The sequence below is a fragment of the Mustela lutreola genome, chromosome 8, assembly GCF_030435805.1.
Source record: "Mustela lutreola isolate mMusLut2 chromosome 8, mMusLut2.pri, whole genome shotgun sequence".
Classification (NCBI taxonomy): domain Eukaryota; kingdom Metazoa; phylum Chordata; class Mammalia; order Carnivora; family Mustelidae; genus Mustela; species Mustela lutreola.
Window position 1 is genome coordinate 60938211 of NC_081297.1, and position 15746 is coordinate 60953956.

The 15746-nt window shown below is 51.7% G+C and overlaps 1 protein-coding gene across 1 annotated transcript in view; it reads right to left on the reverse strand.

Annotated features, from left to right (window-relative positions):
• The window catches only part of PDE1B (phosphodiesterase 1B), a 28543-nt gene extending 16610 nt beyond the window's left edge, over positions 1 to 11933 (reverse strand). Inside the window, exons 1-2 of the mRNA XM_059185078.1 lie at positions 11744 to 11933; positions 11532 to 11654 (exon numbers count right to left, since the gene is read on the reverse strand). Of these exons, the coding sequence (XP_059041061.1) occupies positions 11532 to 11641 (110 nt within the window). The 5' untranslated portion in view covers positions 11642 to 11654; positions 11744 to 11933. The remainder of the gene's footprint in view (positions 1 to 11531; positions 11655 to 11743) is intronic.
• Positions 11934 to 15746: the final 3813 nt, after the last annotated feature.

A 15746-nucleotide genomic window follows, 5' to 3' on the forward strand; every position in this document is an offset into this window, starting at 1 on the left:
CGGGGCTCCTCACCCAGACACCAGCTCACAGGGAGGGAAGGCCCCGCCCAAGCAGTGAATGAAAGTCGGGATGGCTCCGTTGAACAAACCAAGACGTTGGGCAAGTTACTTTCCCACTCCCAGCCCCCTTTTTTTCATCTGGAAAACGAGCACTGGGGGATACTGGGCATTAACTGGGAAGAGGCCAACCCAGCCCAGGCCAATTCTCATTGATGGGACAGCCTAGGGCGAGCCTGGGGACCAGGACCCCCCCTCTTCCGCCTCCAGGCTTTGCCCTCGCTCAGGTTGGGGGACAGAAGCCAGCCTCTGCAGCGATAAGTGGACGTGCGCATACAGCCCCTGCCCGCCTCCGGATTGGCTGTGATATGACGTCACCAATACAAGCGCATCGGGGCCACGATTGGTCAGCTGAGAGGCTGGGCGGGGCTAAGGAGGAGAGCCCGGGGTGAAGAACAACGCATCCAGTGGAGAGTTCAGCGCCACCGCCTTCTCCTTCATCTAGAGTCTAGGGCTGGGGATGATGTGGAAATGAGGAAAGTGGACCCGTGGGGATGAGTATGACAGGAGAAAGGTAAAAGAGAAGAAACAGAACAAGCACCAGAATTTTATGACGGGAAGCCTTCCTCCCCGCCTCTATCCTACAAAAGCAGAGAGAAATTTAAAAAGCTTGTCACTATGCCAAAGCCTTGAATGATTATAAACAAATGAAGTTTGGGATCCTGCTGTTTCTCAGCTTCAGTGAGTGCTGGGACAAGTGGAAGTGGGCTTCAACAGCAACCAGAGGGATGAAGTTAAATATCTACAAGTTGTTTTCCAGTGAACTCGTGGTAGCCATGAAGCAGGGCTGCTGCAGATTTTGGAAGAAAGGAAACCCTCCCTCTCTGGGTCCATCTCATTCTCTCTGCGCCCCCAGCACGCGCGCGCACACACACACACACACACACACACACACACGGGTTCGTGTTTTTTGGAAGAAAAGAACTAGAGTCTGAATCAGAAACCCAGAACTGACACCCAGGGGATGAAGGACAAGATTCCCCGGTTCCGTGGCCATGCCTGCTTGGATGTACCAGGGTAGGACAGAAGTGGAGGAACACTGGCTGCATACAGCCTGAAACCCCAACAAACACCAAGCCAGGGCAGCTCCCGCCCCTCACCTGACTCCAGGTCCTCACTCTAGGCCCTGCCACCTCAAGCTGGCACTCACCTCAACCCACCTCAAGGTGGAGATTTCTTAGTCTAGGAAAGCATTGCGGAGGATATCTTGTCCATCCCTCTGCTCTCTTGCCCAACGAAAAGCTGGTTGGACGAATGACTGCTCACCACCTCCCCACACACCCATACCTGCTGCACGGTTCCAGCATGCAGCCCACACCTGCTCATCCCAGTCTAGTATTATGATTAACTGTTCCTAACAGGAAAGGATATTGGCCAGCCACCAGCCCTTCCTGGGGATCTCACACATATCCACTCACCCATGCATATACACACACACCACACCCCTATCTGAGCTGGGGAGACTTCCCTGAATGGGGGACAGGGCAGACAGATGATGGCCCTAGCAGAGTCCATCATGGATCATCCTCTAGTCTTTAAATTTAGTTTAAAAATAGCAAGGAGCACAATCATAACGCCTCCCTCCCAAGTTGATTCCCAGTATTCCCCACCTTCCTGAAGAATAGGAGTTGGGATAGGGGATGAACAAAGGATAAGAAACCCTGACTCTGGTTGGAGCAGAGAGGGCGTGGGGATGGGGGAGTAGGTAGGAGTGGGGGTGGAGGTAGGGGGTGTTAGGGAAGGGATTAACCAGCTGATCTCAAGGCTCCAAAATCTCAGAAATTGAAAAAACCAAAGAAATCACCTAAATCCAGTGGAAAGAGGATATGAATAAAAATCGAGAGACTTTCTAAGGTTGCCTGGGTGGCTCAGTCGTTAAGTGTCTTCCTTTGGCCTCAGGTCATGAGCCCAGGGTCCAGGGATCAAGCCCCACATCCGGCTCCCTGCTTGGTAGGAAGCCTCCCTCTCCTTCCCTGACTCCCCCTCCTTGTGTTCCCTCTTCTTCCTAAGTCTCTCTCTGTCAAATAAATAAAATCTTTAACTAAAAAGAAATCAGGAGACTTTTGCCTAGAATTTATCACTAGGCATGACCTTGGGCAGGACACCCTGAGGTCATTTCCTTGTCTATAAAATGGGTAAGTAGTATGTGCTTCACAGAATTCACACAAGGATCAAATGAGATCACATGGGAGCACCTTAGGGACCATAAAGTGATGCATGAATGCAACAGAATAGTCCTTCTCCCAACCTTTCATTTAGTTTGCTCCACAAATGTTCATTAAGAATCCTCCATGAGGGAAGCCTGGGTGGATCAGTGGGTTAAAGCCTCTGCCTTCGGCTCAGGTCATGATCCCAGGGTCCTGGGATCAAACCCCGCATTGGGCTCTCCTCTCTCTGCCTACCTCTCTGCCTGCTTGCAATCTCTCTCTGTGTGTCAAATAAATAAATAAAATATTAAAAAAAAAAAAAAAAAAAAAGAATCCTCCATGAAAAAAGTCTCCTATGCCCACCCTTGTATCCAGGCCCTCTGGTGCAGAAAAGCCCTAGTCACCCTGCCGCTACCATTCCAGATGTCCAGGGCTTCTCCCTGGCTCCTTATTCCACAGGGGCCATGAGGCAGTGGAAGGAGAAAGGGGAATGTGCACAGCATAGAGCTCCAGAAACCAAGAACAACCGGCTCCCCACCTTACCCTAGCCCTGCGCTACCCTCACTCCACTGGCTTCCCATTGCTATAGAGCAGCCTGGGTTCTGGCAGCTGGCTGGGCACGGTGGCGGGGGTGGCTCTGGAGATAAAAATAGCCCCCTTGGTGGCAGAGCTGGGGTGCCATTCTGGGAGGCGGCAGGCCCCGGGTGGACACAGCAGCGGTCCTAAGAGATCTCTAGGCACTGGACTGAGGAGCTGAGCAGAGGGAGGGTAGCGGAGGATGGGGGTGGTGGGTAGTGTGGGAAGAACAGAAATCAAGAGAGTAGAGGGAGAGGAGGGGGCAGGAGGTATGAAGCGGGTAGGGAGGAAAAGAAGAGAGATTTGAAAGATGCTGCAGAGGGTCTGGGAAGCACAGCAGCAGAGGCGGTGGCGGGGCGGGGGGGTGGGACAGGTAGGGAATGGGGGGGTGTTGGACGGGGAGGGAAACTGTTAGAACAGGGGATTGGCTCCCACCCATGCTGTGTCTGAAAACAACTCCCCCTCTGCCTCCTGACCAGAAGCTGTTTCTAACAGGTGTTCCTAGCAACAGCCCAGCACAGCTCAGATCAGATGAGGAAGAGGGTACTCTCAACAGCTTGAGCCTTAGCCCAGACTAAAAAGACCCCAGATATCCCAGCTCCTAGCCCAGCATGCACCAGTGTCACCTCACTCTCAGACTTCAGCCCTGAAGAGAAGGAGGAACTTGGGGGCAGAGTGGGGGCAGGGGGCAAGAAAATCCAAGGAAGGCTAAGGAGAGAGGAGGCTCCCAGGACCCAGGCCAGAAGAACACTCTCTCTCTGGTTCTCTTGTACAACCCTCTTCTCCCCTAACCCCCCAGCACTGTTTAATTCTGCTCATTAACCACCTCCACATGGACCACCCCACCAGCCCTCCAAATCACATCCCAGCAGATGTTCCAGCAGATGCCCTGTGTCCAGAGGGCCTAGCAGATGTGGAAGGCGGCCTGGGATGGGAAACAGAGTTGGAGGCTTGGCAAGGGACTGACTGCAGGATGATGGCAGCAGCACAAGAGTGTGGACCAGTGCGACTGGGGTCTGGTCCCAACCCTTGTCCCCAAACCTTACCAACCACCTCTAGGCAACACTTTCCTCCTCTGTTCCATTTTATGGTTCTCAGATTCAGTGCTGGGCTTGGAGGCACTAGGGAAATAGGATGCCTGGGTCTCAATACCCTGATTCAAATTCATCCTTTCTGACTCACTCACTGTTTCCCCAACACATCCCTAACCTGATGCTAAAAGGAGGAGGAGGGCTTTCTTCTTTATTACAGGAAGGTCACATTCTAACCTCCATGAAGTTTCCAGGAAGTTCTCCCGCATATCTATCTTTATTCCATCTTGCTTATTCCATCTTGCAATCAAAACAACAACAAATTTTCTTGGCGTTCCAAAAAAGAACAGATAGGAGGAGGAGAAGCAGGACAAAGAAGTCTTTTGGGGGCGCCTGGGTGGCTCAGTGGGTTAAGCCGCTGCCTTCGGCTCAGGTCATGATCTCAGGGTCCTGGGATCAAGTCCCGCATCAGGCTCTCTGCTCAGCAGGGAGCCTGCTTCCTCCTCTCTCTCTCTGCCTGCCTCTCTGCCTACTTGTGATCTCTGTCTGTCAAATAAATAAATAAAATCTTTAAAAAAAAAAAATAAATAAAAAAAAAAAAAGTCTTTTGGGTGAATCTGGTGCAATCTGATTTATAGTATTTCTCTAAGTCTGGAATTTCTAAAGCTACTGCTTAGAAAAGATACAATTGGCAACACTGCTGGCATGTGTGCTCCCTTAGCCCAGGCCCCAGAAAGTTCCCAAACATGGTGGGCATCAAGAGCCAGGGAGATGTTGCCACATTAGATCTGCAAGAGCAGACAAACAGGGGAGGAGGGAAGCCAAGGAATAGCAAGGAGAGAAGCTTCTCCAGCCCCCAGGTCTTGCCTGCCAAAGAACCACAAAGCCCCCTGGAAGCCAAGCTCCCTTCCCAAAACTAAATGGTGCCAACACCAGCTGGCAGCCAAATCATGCTACTGCAGCCACAATAATTATTTGCAAATCTGACTTCTCTTTGCAGCTGTGGAACCCACTAACCCAGGAACCTGGCTGTATCCAACAGCACCCCCTGGAGCACCTTCTTTCTAGCTCTTCTCCCAGCCCCATGCCCCTGAGCCTATACCTGGATCTCCCCTGTCCTTTCCCTACCAAGCCTGCTTCTCCACCACAACCCCATCCCAGATCACTCAGTGGACTCCTGCCAGGTCTGGGATGCTGAAGTAGAATCCTAACCTGATGTTTACTTCCTGATCCACATGGATGCAGCCGGAGCTGAGGAGAGAGAGAAGCAGCTGCAGGAAGGTGGTGGGGTGGAGGGGGGCAGGATATTCAAGACAGAGAGGCGAGAGCACTGGCATTAGGGACTTCCCAGCACTGAATGGACAACAACTTGTTTTCCTCCTTTTCCCTTCTCAGAAGCTCTCCTTCCCCCTCAGTTCCCGTCTTTACCCCACTCCAAAGCCCCAGGATGCTCTACCAATTCTGGAAGACCATTAAGTCTTCCTCCCTTAGGGCACAATCTCATTATCTAACAATTTCCAGACCCTGGGGAGGGGGGCTCACCTGCACCCCACCTGCTGCCCTGGTTTTGTCCCTCTTTGCTGCTGTCCTGAAGAGAGCTGGAAAATAGCTATTCAACTTCCGTACCTGAGAAAATCAGCCCCCTGAGAGCGGAAGGCAATTACTGGCTTCCTCCCCAGGGGAGCTGGGAGGATGAGGTCCCTGAGAAGGCAAAAGAAAGGCCTTGCAGAATGCAGCAGTTGAGGCTGGACTCCTAAGGTGGTCCCAAAGGGTCCTCCCACAGCAGGCTCACCCTGCACAGCCACCACCCCCAACACCTGGGGGTGGAGGAGGGAGCCCCCAGGGATTTCCTGGCTCCCAGCCAAGGTGAGAAAGGGGTAGAGGCACTGAAGGCCAGAGAAGCCCAGTCAAAAGGAATAGGGATAGAGGAAGTGGGACAAGAGAGAAGAGCAAAATGCAGCCCAGCAAAGAGAGATGGGAACAAAGGAGGAAAGGGACAGAGAGACAGGATTCGAGAGGAATCAAAGAGAGGAAAGCAGAGGGAGCAGAGAGGTTGGAAACGAATCCTTGGTGATTCCTTTATTTTTTTTTTTTTAATTTTTATTTATTTATTTGACAGATAGAGATCACAAGTAGGCAGACAGGCAGAGGAGGAGGAAGCAGGCTCCCTGCTGTGCAGAGAGCCCGATGTGGGGCTCGATCCCAGGACCCTGAGATCATGACCTGAGCCGAAGGCAGAGGCTTTAACCCACTGAGCCACCCAGGCACCCCCTTGGTGATTCCTTTAAAAGAGAGGAAAAGGTTCCCTGCTCCTCCATCGCAGTCAGATGGAAGTGGCCAAAAAAAGAGGGGAAGATGGGAAACACCCGCTCATTTCAGTGCCTTCAGAAGCTCCCTAGACAGAAGGCAGGTGGAAAGGGGTCTAGAGAAGTCCAGGCCCCTCCCCTCCTGGGTCTCTCATCTGGCCTTCCAGAACCAGAGCATCCCCGGCCTACCTCACTCTCCTCCTGGCAAAAGGGACAAATGCAACTTTCCACTGTCAAATTTCCTCTCAGTCTTTCTAACTGGCCTCCTGGGGCTTCTGGGCAAACAAAGTGATATTTGGGTTCTCAGGGACTTTAGGGATTCCCTAAAATAAGATGTGGCATACCTGATCATATTACCCCCAAGGCCTAGAAATGCAGGATAAATGCTAGAGAGTTTCTCCAACGCTTACAGAACTCACCAACGGCAGTCCTGGAGCTCCCCACACCCTCCACATCTTAGAACTACAGTTGCTCTAACCACTGGGAAAAGAGATGATAGGAGTAAAGTCCTTCCCTTTTCTTTTGACTTCAGTGGCCCACATCCTTTGTAAGACTGCCCCACTCAAGCTTCTAGTCTCTCAGCTCAGACACCTGTCTCGCCCCCTCCAGACAACCATTCATCAACAAGCCTCTTCTGAATCATGCCCCAGACACCAGGACTTAAACCTATTAAGTAATTCATATTCCTGCCTCTTGAATCTTTATCATTCTCCCCATCCAAGCCAATGGTCCCCCATTCATTCCCATTCCCCCGCCTCTTCATACAGCAAGCTCTCCAATGCTGAAAGAACTCCAGACTATATCATTTCAAAACCACTTTCATATGCATAATATCAAACGAGGAACTGAGATTCAGAGAGACAATGTGACTTCAAGATCATGCAGTTAGTAATTCGCAGCATGGGAACATGAACTCAAACTCAAGTCTCCCACCATTCCCTCTGTTCTTCCCCTCCCACCACCCGGCGACCCTAATCCCCTCTTCTGACCAGAGCTTTGTGAAATTCTTCCTTTGGTCTAAATTGATGTCCCCTCTCTCTGCAGCTCCCTTCACCTTACCGCAAGCATTTTTTACCCTCTCCCATCCAGAGATGCCCCATTCAAGACACAGCTGATAAAAGAAATGTGAAGACAGAAGGCATTGATGGGAGAGGGGATCTAAAACCCAGGGAGGAGAGATCCCCTTGGCCATGGCTGGAAATGAAAGAGGAAGGGCTGCTCCACGGAGGGAGGCACAAAAACTCATCCCTGCCAATGCCTGGGAGAAATGGTGCTCCTTTTGCTCCAGAGACCCAGGGGGCCACAGTTTACCTTGCTATGTTCACAGCAGCTCCATGACCATATGCAGAAAAAGGGGAACCACTGTACAGCTTTCAAAACCAGTGAGAACCACAGAAGGTCACCCCGTGGGGCATACAGAAAATGAAGACAAAAGGTGGACTAAATCAACCGGTAAGGCACCCAGTCCAGTCCCTCAGCTTCCTCCTCCTGCCCATTTGATCTCCCCAGGATTATAAAAAAATGTTGGTGTGTCACAAACACATACACAAGATCACAGGTACATAATATCCCATTACCTACATACACACACACTCACACACATGCATCATCTCATTCATATATAAGGCAATCTCAGGTATTCGAGTAAGTGCAAAGCTTCTGAACCTATTCATTATCACATGTGCCATTTATAAACATGATAACAAAGAGACATCATTTTGGAGCTCTGACTCCATGAGCTGTCCCCCACCCGCCTGCCAACCTTCACCCAGACACATATGTATACACGTCAGGCATTCACGATTTCATCCTGAAACATCTCATTCACACGTCCAAATAACGTTTCCATAGCCTCTCTGTAACTCCTTCAGTTCCAGGCTCTGTCCTGAGGTCCTCAAACCCTGTACCTTTTAAACATCACCCTCTCAAAACACCACCACCTCCTTTCCTTCCCCCATCCCCTCCCCCGCCCACGCACAGGAGCACACGCACCACAGAATCAGACAGAACTGGGCTCCATGACATATACACGGATACTCATTAATTCATTTGTCCATTGCTTTATTTAACAATATTTCTTGAGTGCCTATTATGTTTCAGGTACCACACTAGACTCAGATGAAACAAAGAAGAGCAAAAAGAATCCCCAGCTGGCTCCTTGTTCCCGCTCAGCTGTAATGACCTTGAACCACAGCCTAGGACATGGAGCCTAGACCTTGGGAGTCCTGAGTCCCATGTGAAGAAAGGAGAAGAGAAAGGGATTGTGTTTATAGTATCCCAAAGGAAAAGGGAAGTTCTATCTGTAAAATTCCAGGAGAAACTGGGGCAGAGAGAAGAAAGTGATGTTTGTACAGTCCTGGGAGAAAGAGAAAGAATTTGTTTCTATGCTTTTCTTGTGAGCATACCCCCCACCCTCCTGGTCCAAAGGAAAGGATCAGGCAGAAACCAAAGTGGTAAAGTCTTAGCACTTGGATGGGGGTAGCAAAATGAGGAACTGGGTGCCTCACCCACTCGCAACTCCCCCTGAGATATGTGAACCAGATTATCAACTCCATAGGAGCAGGGACTGTGTCTACTTTGCCCATAACCATACCCTGGTCTCCAGCACATCACCTGACCCTCAGGAGGCACTCAACTAATAGTTGCTGAATGAATGAATGAATGAGCTAAGGATGCCAAACCAATCTCCCTTCACAGATTTTCTTGACTCACAGAAGACACAGGAAACCCTTTGCTCCTGAGCCTCCTCTAGGCTTCTCAAGGTCCTCTGGTCTCAGAGAAAGGCAAGCAGTCCAGTCAAATCCTTCATCTTAGGGCCAGAAATGCTCACCCCAGTCAGCTCATCATCTCCAGACTCCCTATTCCAGCCACTCGAATGCCTTCACTTCTGAGTCTGCTTAGTTAGGAAAATTTTCATGCTAGGTAGAGGTGAAATCCCATAGCTGGAGACTCTTCAGCTCAGATGCTCCAGATTCTGAATTAATCTTTGGCAGAGACCTGCTGTGGGAAACAGAATTCCTGGATGCCCTTCCCAAGAAGAAATTGCCCTGCAAAATTATATTAGTATGAGCTTTTTAACTGGAGGCAAAAACACCAAACCCAGCCTCCCTGAAGACAATCTAGATGTCCTAGATTAGAAATTAAAAGGATAGTTGGGGGAGTGGGGGTGGGGGGTTAGGACGTGTTGTGTGGAGGCCTTATATATCTTCATTTCTATTCAGTACACAGCCATGAGATAATCGTGTCTATCCCCCTATTCTCATTAGAGCCTCACCAGTATTCAAACAGGGCCAAATCCAGTAAGCCATCAAGTGGGGATCTACCTTGATATCAAAATCTTTCTCTGCTTTAAGAAAGTGAGAATCTATTCCTGGTGATTAACAATATGGAAATGGGCCTTTTCTGGTTAAGTTATTACATGCAGCTAACACTCTTAAGGACCAGACTGCTGAAGTAAGTGAAGACCGGAATAATTTAATCAATAAGATTAGTGCTCCTTGTCCACCATGATCTCCTTAAGGACATCTCAGCTAATGCACTGTGTAGGGGCAGCTGCCTCTACTCCCTTCTTTCCCTGGGTTGCAATGCCTCCTCTGGGGATCCTCTTCTCTCACCATTGAGCACTTCTCATACTGAAGGAAGAAATAGTGATTTGCTTCCAAGGAAGACTTTTGGTTAGAAAGGTATGGGAGACATTGAAACAGGGAAAACCTGCCCTCTTGCATGGCCCACTCATTACCGGGAATGGAGGCAAGGAAAATATATGATGGGGGGAAGCTGTCCTGGGACACCTTGAATTCTCTCATTTATAAACCCTGAGCCCCCTTCTTTGCCTTTCCACCACTTCCTTACCTACCACCACCACCACCACCCCAGCTTAGTTACCAGTAACAGAGCATCATTTTCTATCAAGAATCACTCGGTGCTCCTCCCAACAAAAATCAATTCAATCCGGTTTTCCATTTCTTCATCCCAGAACTCATTCCAAGGCTGCGCTTCACAGAGCCCAGCAAATTGCATTGGCTAAAGGCAGCAAAGGACAGGAACTGAGAAGCACATTTGGATGCCAAGCCTTGTTGCCCATTGGGCCTCAGTTCTCCCTAAGGCCTCGCTAAGCAGCTAAAGTATAAATCAGACCCACCCACCCAATATCAAGGTGTCATCTTATTACCACAGGTGAAGTATTTTAAAAAACAAAACAATCACTAGCATCTATCCATCTCCTACCACCATCTCTTCCTCCACTGGACCCCAGAAATGGAAAGCTTCAGGGCTCACTATTGAGGATAATGGGAAGGAACTGGGTTTCAGGACTATGGTTCCTGCATTGCATCATTGAACATCTACAGTGTCTTTCCTGGGACTACTGGGAGTCATATCCTGGACAGGGGAACCTTCCCTCATTCTCTGATCAAGAATCAACAGACTGCGGAGGTTACCCAATGAGGGCTGACTGGGAGGTAAAGGTGCTGCCTGGTTTGTCTTTGACCCACTCCTTTCCATCTCTGAAGAACAGAAAGAAAAGTTGCTTCTCTCTCCTGGGACTGGAGTAGGGACACCCAAGTCCCTGGTTTTCCTATTTATCCAGCCCCCACCCCCATGCCCTCCTCCTGCCACAACAAGAAAAGATGCCTAAATGTGCTTGGAGATCCTTGGGAGACGCTACAGCAACAAAAAGATTTGACAGTTGCCTTGCCCTTGTCAATCAATCTTTCTTCACCACCACCCCAGCTCCCAGGTAGGGGCTCCACCCCAACTCTCCCAGATCCCAGCTACAGCCCCCAACATTACTGTGCACAAGGGGTTTCCCGGCCCCCAGTGTCGAGCAGCTCAGGTATGGAGCGCCCCCCCCCATTCCCACCCCCTAAAAGATGCAGGAGGCAGAAACCACCAATCCCAACAGGGATACATATGACCCACAGGTTGGCACAAGTATCCCCGCGCACTAGATCTGCAGCTGTGTGCGATCACTCTACACACATCTGTGTGTCCCACGGACACTCGCGCACACACATGTCATGTGTGTCTCACATCTGCACACCCCTACACACGGATACGTGTGAGTCAGCCCGGCACCTCCTGAATGCTGCCCGTCTGCAGCCCTGCCACACCGCGCATAATGTGCCTCCTGTCCGCGCTGCGTGTGTCACCCGGGGGGTCCACGGGCACTGGCACAGCGTTAGCTTTGCAACTCCTGTAAACCCGCTCCAACCAGCCGGCTTGCTCCGCACACGCCTTGCACATGTGGCCTGACCCTGCGTGTCAGGGCAGCTTATTTCCTCGCACCTGCCAACATGTGTGCAGGAGACAATCCACTGGCCGGGCTCCGGCTACTTCCCCCCCACCTCGCCGCCACCACCACCACTTCCAGGCTCCCTGAGATCCCTTCCCCCCACTCCCGGCCTGGGACTCACAGAGACCGAAGCTTAATCCACATCTTCTTGCTGGGGGCTGACTTCAGCTCCAGGGGTGACGGGCAATCCGACTCCAGCATCTCGGAAGGGCTGCGGGGGGACAGCTCCATGCTCACCCTCTGTCTGCGGAACGAAGGGAGGGGACGGCCCCGCGGCTCAGCCTCAGCCCGGAGCCAGGAGCCCCTCGCCCGCCCACCCCAGCCCCTTCCCACCTGCGGCTGGCGCGGAGCAGCCAGGCCGGTGTGTCTAGGCTCGGCCCAAGCTGGCGGAGCTGCAGTTCCTGCGGCTCTTGCTCTCGCGCTGTCCAGCCGAGCTCTGGCTCCCAGTCCGAGCTCTCCGCGCCGCCGCCGCCGCCGCCGCCGCCGCCGCCGCGCGCTGCCGGGGCCGCCTCCTCTGCTCTCTCCTCCTCCCTCGGCCGGCCCCCCTCCCTGCGCTCCCGCCTTCCTCGGCCTGCCGGCTAGGCTCTCGCTCCTCGCGGCCCCTCCTCCCCCTCCCCGCGGAGCTACGGGGAGCCGGGGGCACACGTAGACGGCGGTGCCGAGGGCGAGCGCACGCAGCCGGGCGCCCGGGACGAGCGGCGGCGGGTGCCCCGCGCGGGGGCCGCGAGTGCGTGTTGACAGAGTGCAGGCAGAGCCGGCGGCCGCAGCCCTCTGCTTGGGCGGCCGGGGGCGTTCCCGGCTCTGTGCTTTGAGTTTCTGTGGATGTGCTTGTGGCTTTGTGTATCCATGAGCGCCCAGCCGCCTGTAGCCCCTTGGCGTGAGGGAGGGGTTGGGGATGAGTTCCCCCACTTCGCCCTGGGGAGCTGGGTGCTGTGGCTGAGGGCAGCCAACCACCCTCCGAACCCGGTCCGGGACCAGAGTCTCCCACCTTGCGCTCCGGCCTTTGAGGGGAGAAGTTCAAGGTCTGCTCTGAGTTGCCATGGGGCCCCATTCCTCCCCTCAGTTCCCTTAACTTGATGGTCCTGATCTGTCTCCAGCGCTGTGGCCTTCCCTCCTGGTGCCTCTTGGCCAGTGGGAGTTTCTTCTAAGCTTAAAGCTTTCCGGACAGAATCTGCCAGAGCCGGCAGGACTGCATCGTCTCTGTACGGAACTCCGTTAGAACCAGGAAACCATTCCTAGTGTCTCACCTCGGCCCCTCCTGTAGCGGGTACTTTTTATTCCCTCTTATTTTGTCTTCAGTAAAAGAAATCTAATGGCTAAGGGCCCAGCACAGTACGGTCTAGCTGCTTCAAACGTTTGTAGAATGAGGGGCGCCTGGGTAGTTCAGTGGGTTGGGCACCTGATTTGGTTCAGGTCATGATACCACAGTCCTGGGATGGACCCCGGGGACCTGGGATCTAGCCCAGGGCAATCAGGCCCCCCTCTGGGCAGGGAGTCAGCATCTCCCTCTCACTCTGCCCCTCCCCCGCTTGTGTTCCATCTCTCTCTTTTTCAAATAAATAAATAAAATGTTTTTAAAACTTTTTTGGAGAATTAGCGAACTGAAATTTGAATTCAAGACTTTTTAACAGGGCTAGCCTCCTCCCTCCGGCTGAATCCTACCTAGGATTCTGGCAGGAACCACCTTAGGATCCCTTAGAATTGTTCTCTTCCTTGATAACCACCTACCTTAGTGTTGTGGGGAAATCCTATGTAAACAGAAAGTGGAGCTGTATTCACTAACAGCCAGATCCCGAACAGGCCACTAATCCAGAATCCCAGAATGTGAGTTTTCATTTCAAGAACTCTGGAGGTTGGAAGGAGGGATGATCAGGAGAAGATATTTACTCCATTCTCAATATTGGGGTGAGGCTCCCCACCCCCTTCCCAGGCAATGGAGGAGAAAAGAGCAGAAGGGAAGTGGAAGGGTAGAGACTTCCAGCGCAAAAGAATGGCCTTTCAGGTAATGAGGTTAGGTCGGTCCTTGAGACCTGGCTGGACAGAGAGGTATCAACAGAACCAGCTCCCAGCAAGCACCCAGGAAGAAGGAGACGGCAGAGTCAGAGATGGACAGAAAGCGGAAAGAGTGTGGGACCCCCCTGTCTCTGTCCACCTAGCTTCTGCTTCCCTTTCCCCTCCAAGCCTAAGGAAGAACCCCAGCCAAGACAAAGCTGCAGCCAGACCCCAATCAGACTCCTACACAATCCCAGGTCTCAAACTCTTGAGAGCAACCACCTCCCTGAACAACTGAGAAAGAATGGGCTGGAAACTACAAAAGAATTGCAAATTAGAATCAGAGCTAAGGAGCTGCCCAAATTAGGTAGGCATTTAAACAAAAAGAGGTAGAAAAGAGGCGGGAGCTGTACTTCCAGAGGGATCTCGACAGGTCTTGTCAACACGGTGGCATATCCCACCCTAATCTCCCAGGCCCCCAACTCCTTACCCATTTTAAGGGAAGGAAAATTCACCGAAACAAAAGTTATTCATGAATGATACTTCGGAGTCCCTCTAGTCTGACCCTCTCCATTTAACGAGTGGGAAAACTAAGACCAGAAAAACGATGTGGTCCCCGCAGAGAATAAGCAGCAAAGCCAGAGCCAAGCCTCCTAACCTTTTTCTTGTGCTTTTCCATCCTGTGGCTCTCTTTCTCCTTCTTTAGTCACCAGTCCTGGTGTTTAACCTCAACCTCATCCTTCTTGCGGCAATTTAATCCCGTGTCTGCCTTACCCTACCTCTGCACAGATAAAAACCAGATATGTCTGCTCCATCCATAGGCTCAAAAGACCGCGATTTTTCTCTCCCTGTCCTCTGGTCCCAACCCCCACCCCTCTTCCAGGCAGCTTCTGCCAGCCTCGTTGGTCTCCTTTTCGCCTTCCAAACTGCCCCTACCTCTTGGAGACCCTTCCGTCTTCACTCCCCCAACCCCACAATTCCTCCCAACTAGCTTTTGAGTTTGATAGGGACCAAAAATGATGCTTTGGCAGCAGTGACGGATGGATGTGATGTGCCTCCCACGGGAATGCTATTTAAAGGGGCGGCCTCACAATCCTCTCCTTCCAAAGTGACAAGAGAAAAAGCCTGCTCCTCAATCTCTCCAGAGCTGCAAACTCAGCTCAAGTTAACTTCTGACTTCCTCAACCCGCAGCCTGGCCTGTGCTCCCGCTTCCTATTCAGGTGGGAGGGAGAGGACTTGACAACTCACTGAGGTGTGGGGGCTGAGGGGGGATTCATCTTCGTTTCTTTTGATGACAGGTACTTAGGAGGAGCAGGAGGCCCTGTGGGGGGAGAACTGGAAGAACACTCCTCCCCCAACCTCGTGAGTGCTTTTCAGCCATGTGCCTGCTGCTTCTCAGAGTCGAACTTTGTTGGAGAAAAACAGAGAGAGGCACAAGGACCTACGTGAGGGAAGTCTTAGCCCTAGCTGGGACCTCCTTCCCTCTTGGGCCCCAGGGCTCAATTCGTAGCTGTTCTAGTCCTCCCAGGCAAAGGGTCACCAGGTAAGATCCCCTGGGCCCAGCCCAGCCCAACCTGCCCACGGAACTGAACACCATCCTAAGAGGAGCAGACTTTGCATTGCCTGCAGGAAAGGGAGCTCCTGGGCAAGCATCTCACCCCAGGCCTGGTGGGAGGGATAATTCCAGCTCATTGCCGCAAACAAGTTAATGGAGATTTTAATGAAAACACTGCACTAATGAAAATGCTGAGGCTAGAACTTACTCTCTGCCTGCAAGACAAAACAATTGGAGTCAGAATTTCTCCCTGATAGTCATTCCTCATTTCCTTTTAAGGCCTGAATTAAACAAGCTGGGGATCTGAGAGCCTGTTTATGGGTGATTGTGTCCCCAGCTCTCAGGGGTCAGAGATCAGGGAAGCCTACTGCTGAAAATGCTGATGGGTCCCATCACCACATCTGTCCCTTCAGCTGGAGACATTCACCTTTTGTTTCAGGTGGTAATGAAGCGGGAGAACTGAGGTTCTTGTCTCACAGAGTTGAAAAATGAGTTGAAAAATGAATCTCGCCTGACCAAGGAGAGGGAGTAAAGTGATAGGTTTTATTGAGTGAGGATACAGAGAGCTCTCAGGAGTGAGAAGGGTCCAGACCGGGGGCCACTGAGGGCTTTTAGGGTTGATCTTTTATTGAAGGCTAACCAGGGAACTTCAATCCTTTTAACATCTCTACTGATAGCACCACCAAGTAAGGATTAGTGATAACACCTTCAATGGCTTACTTCCTTTTTAGGGTCTGGTAATTCTTTGTTGGTCACAAGTAGTTGTTATAAGAAGACCCCACCTCTGA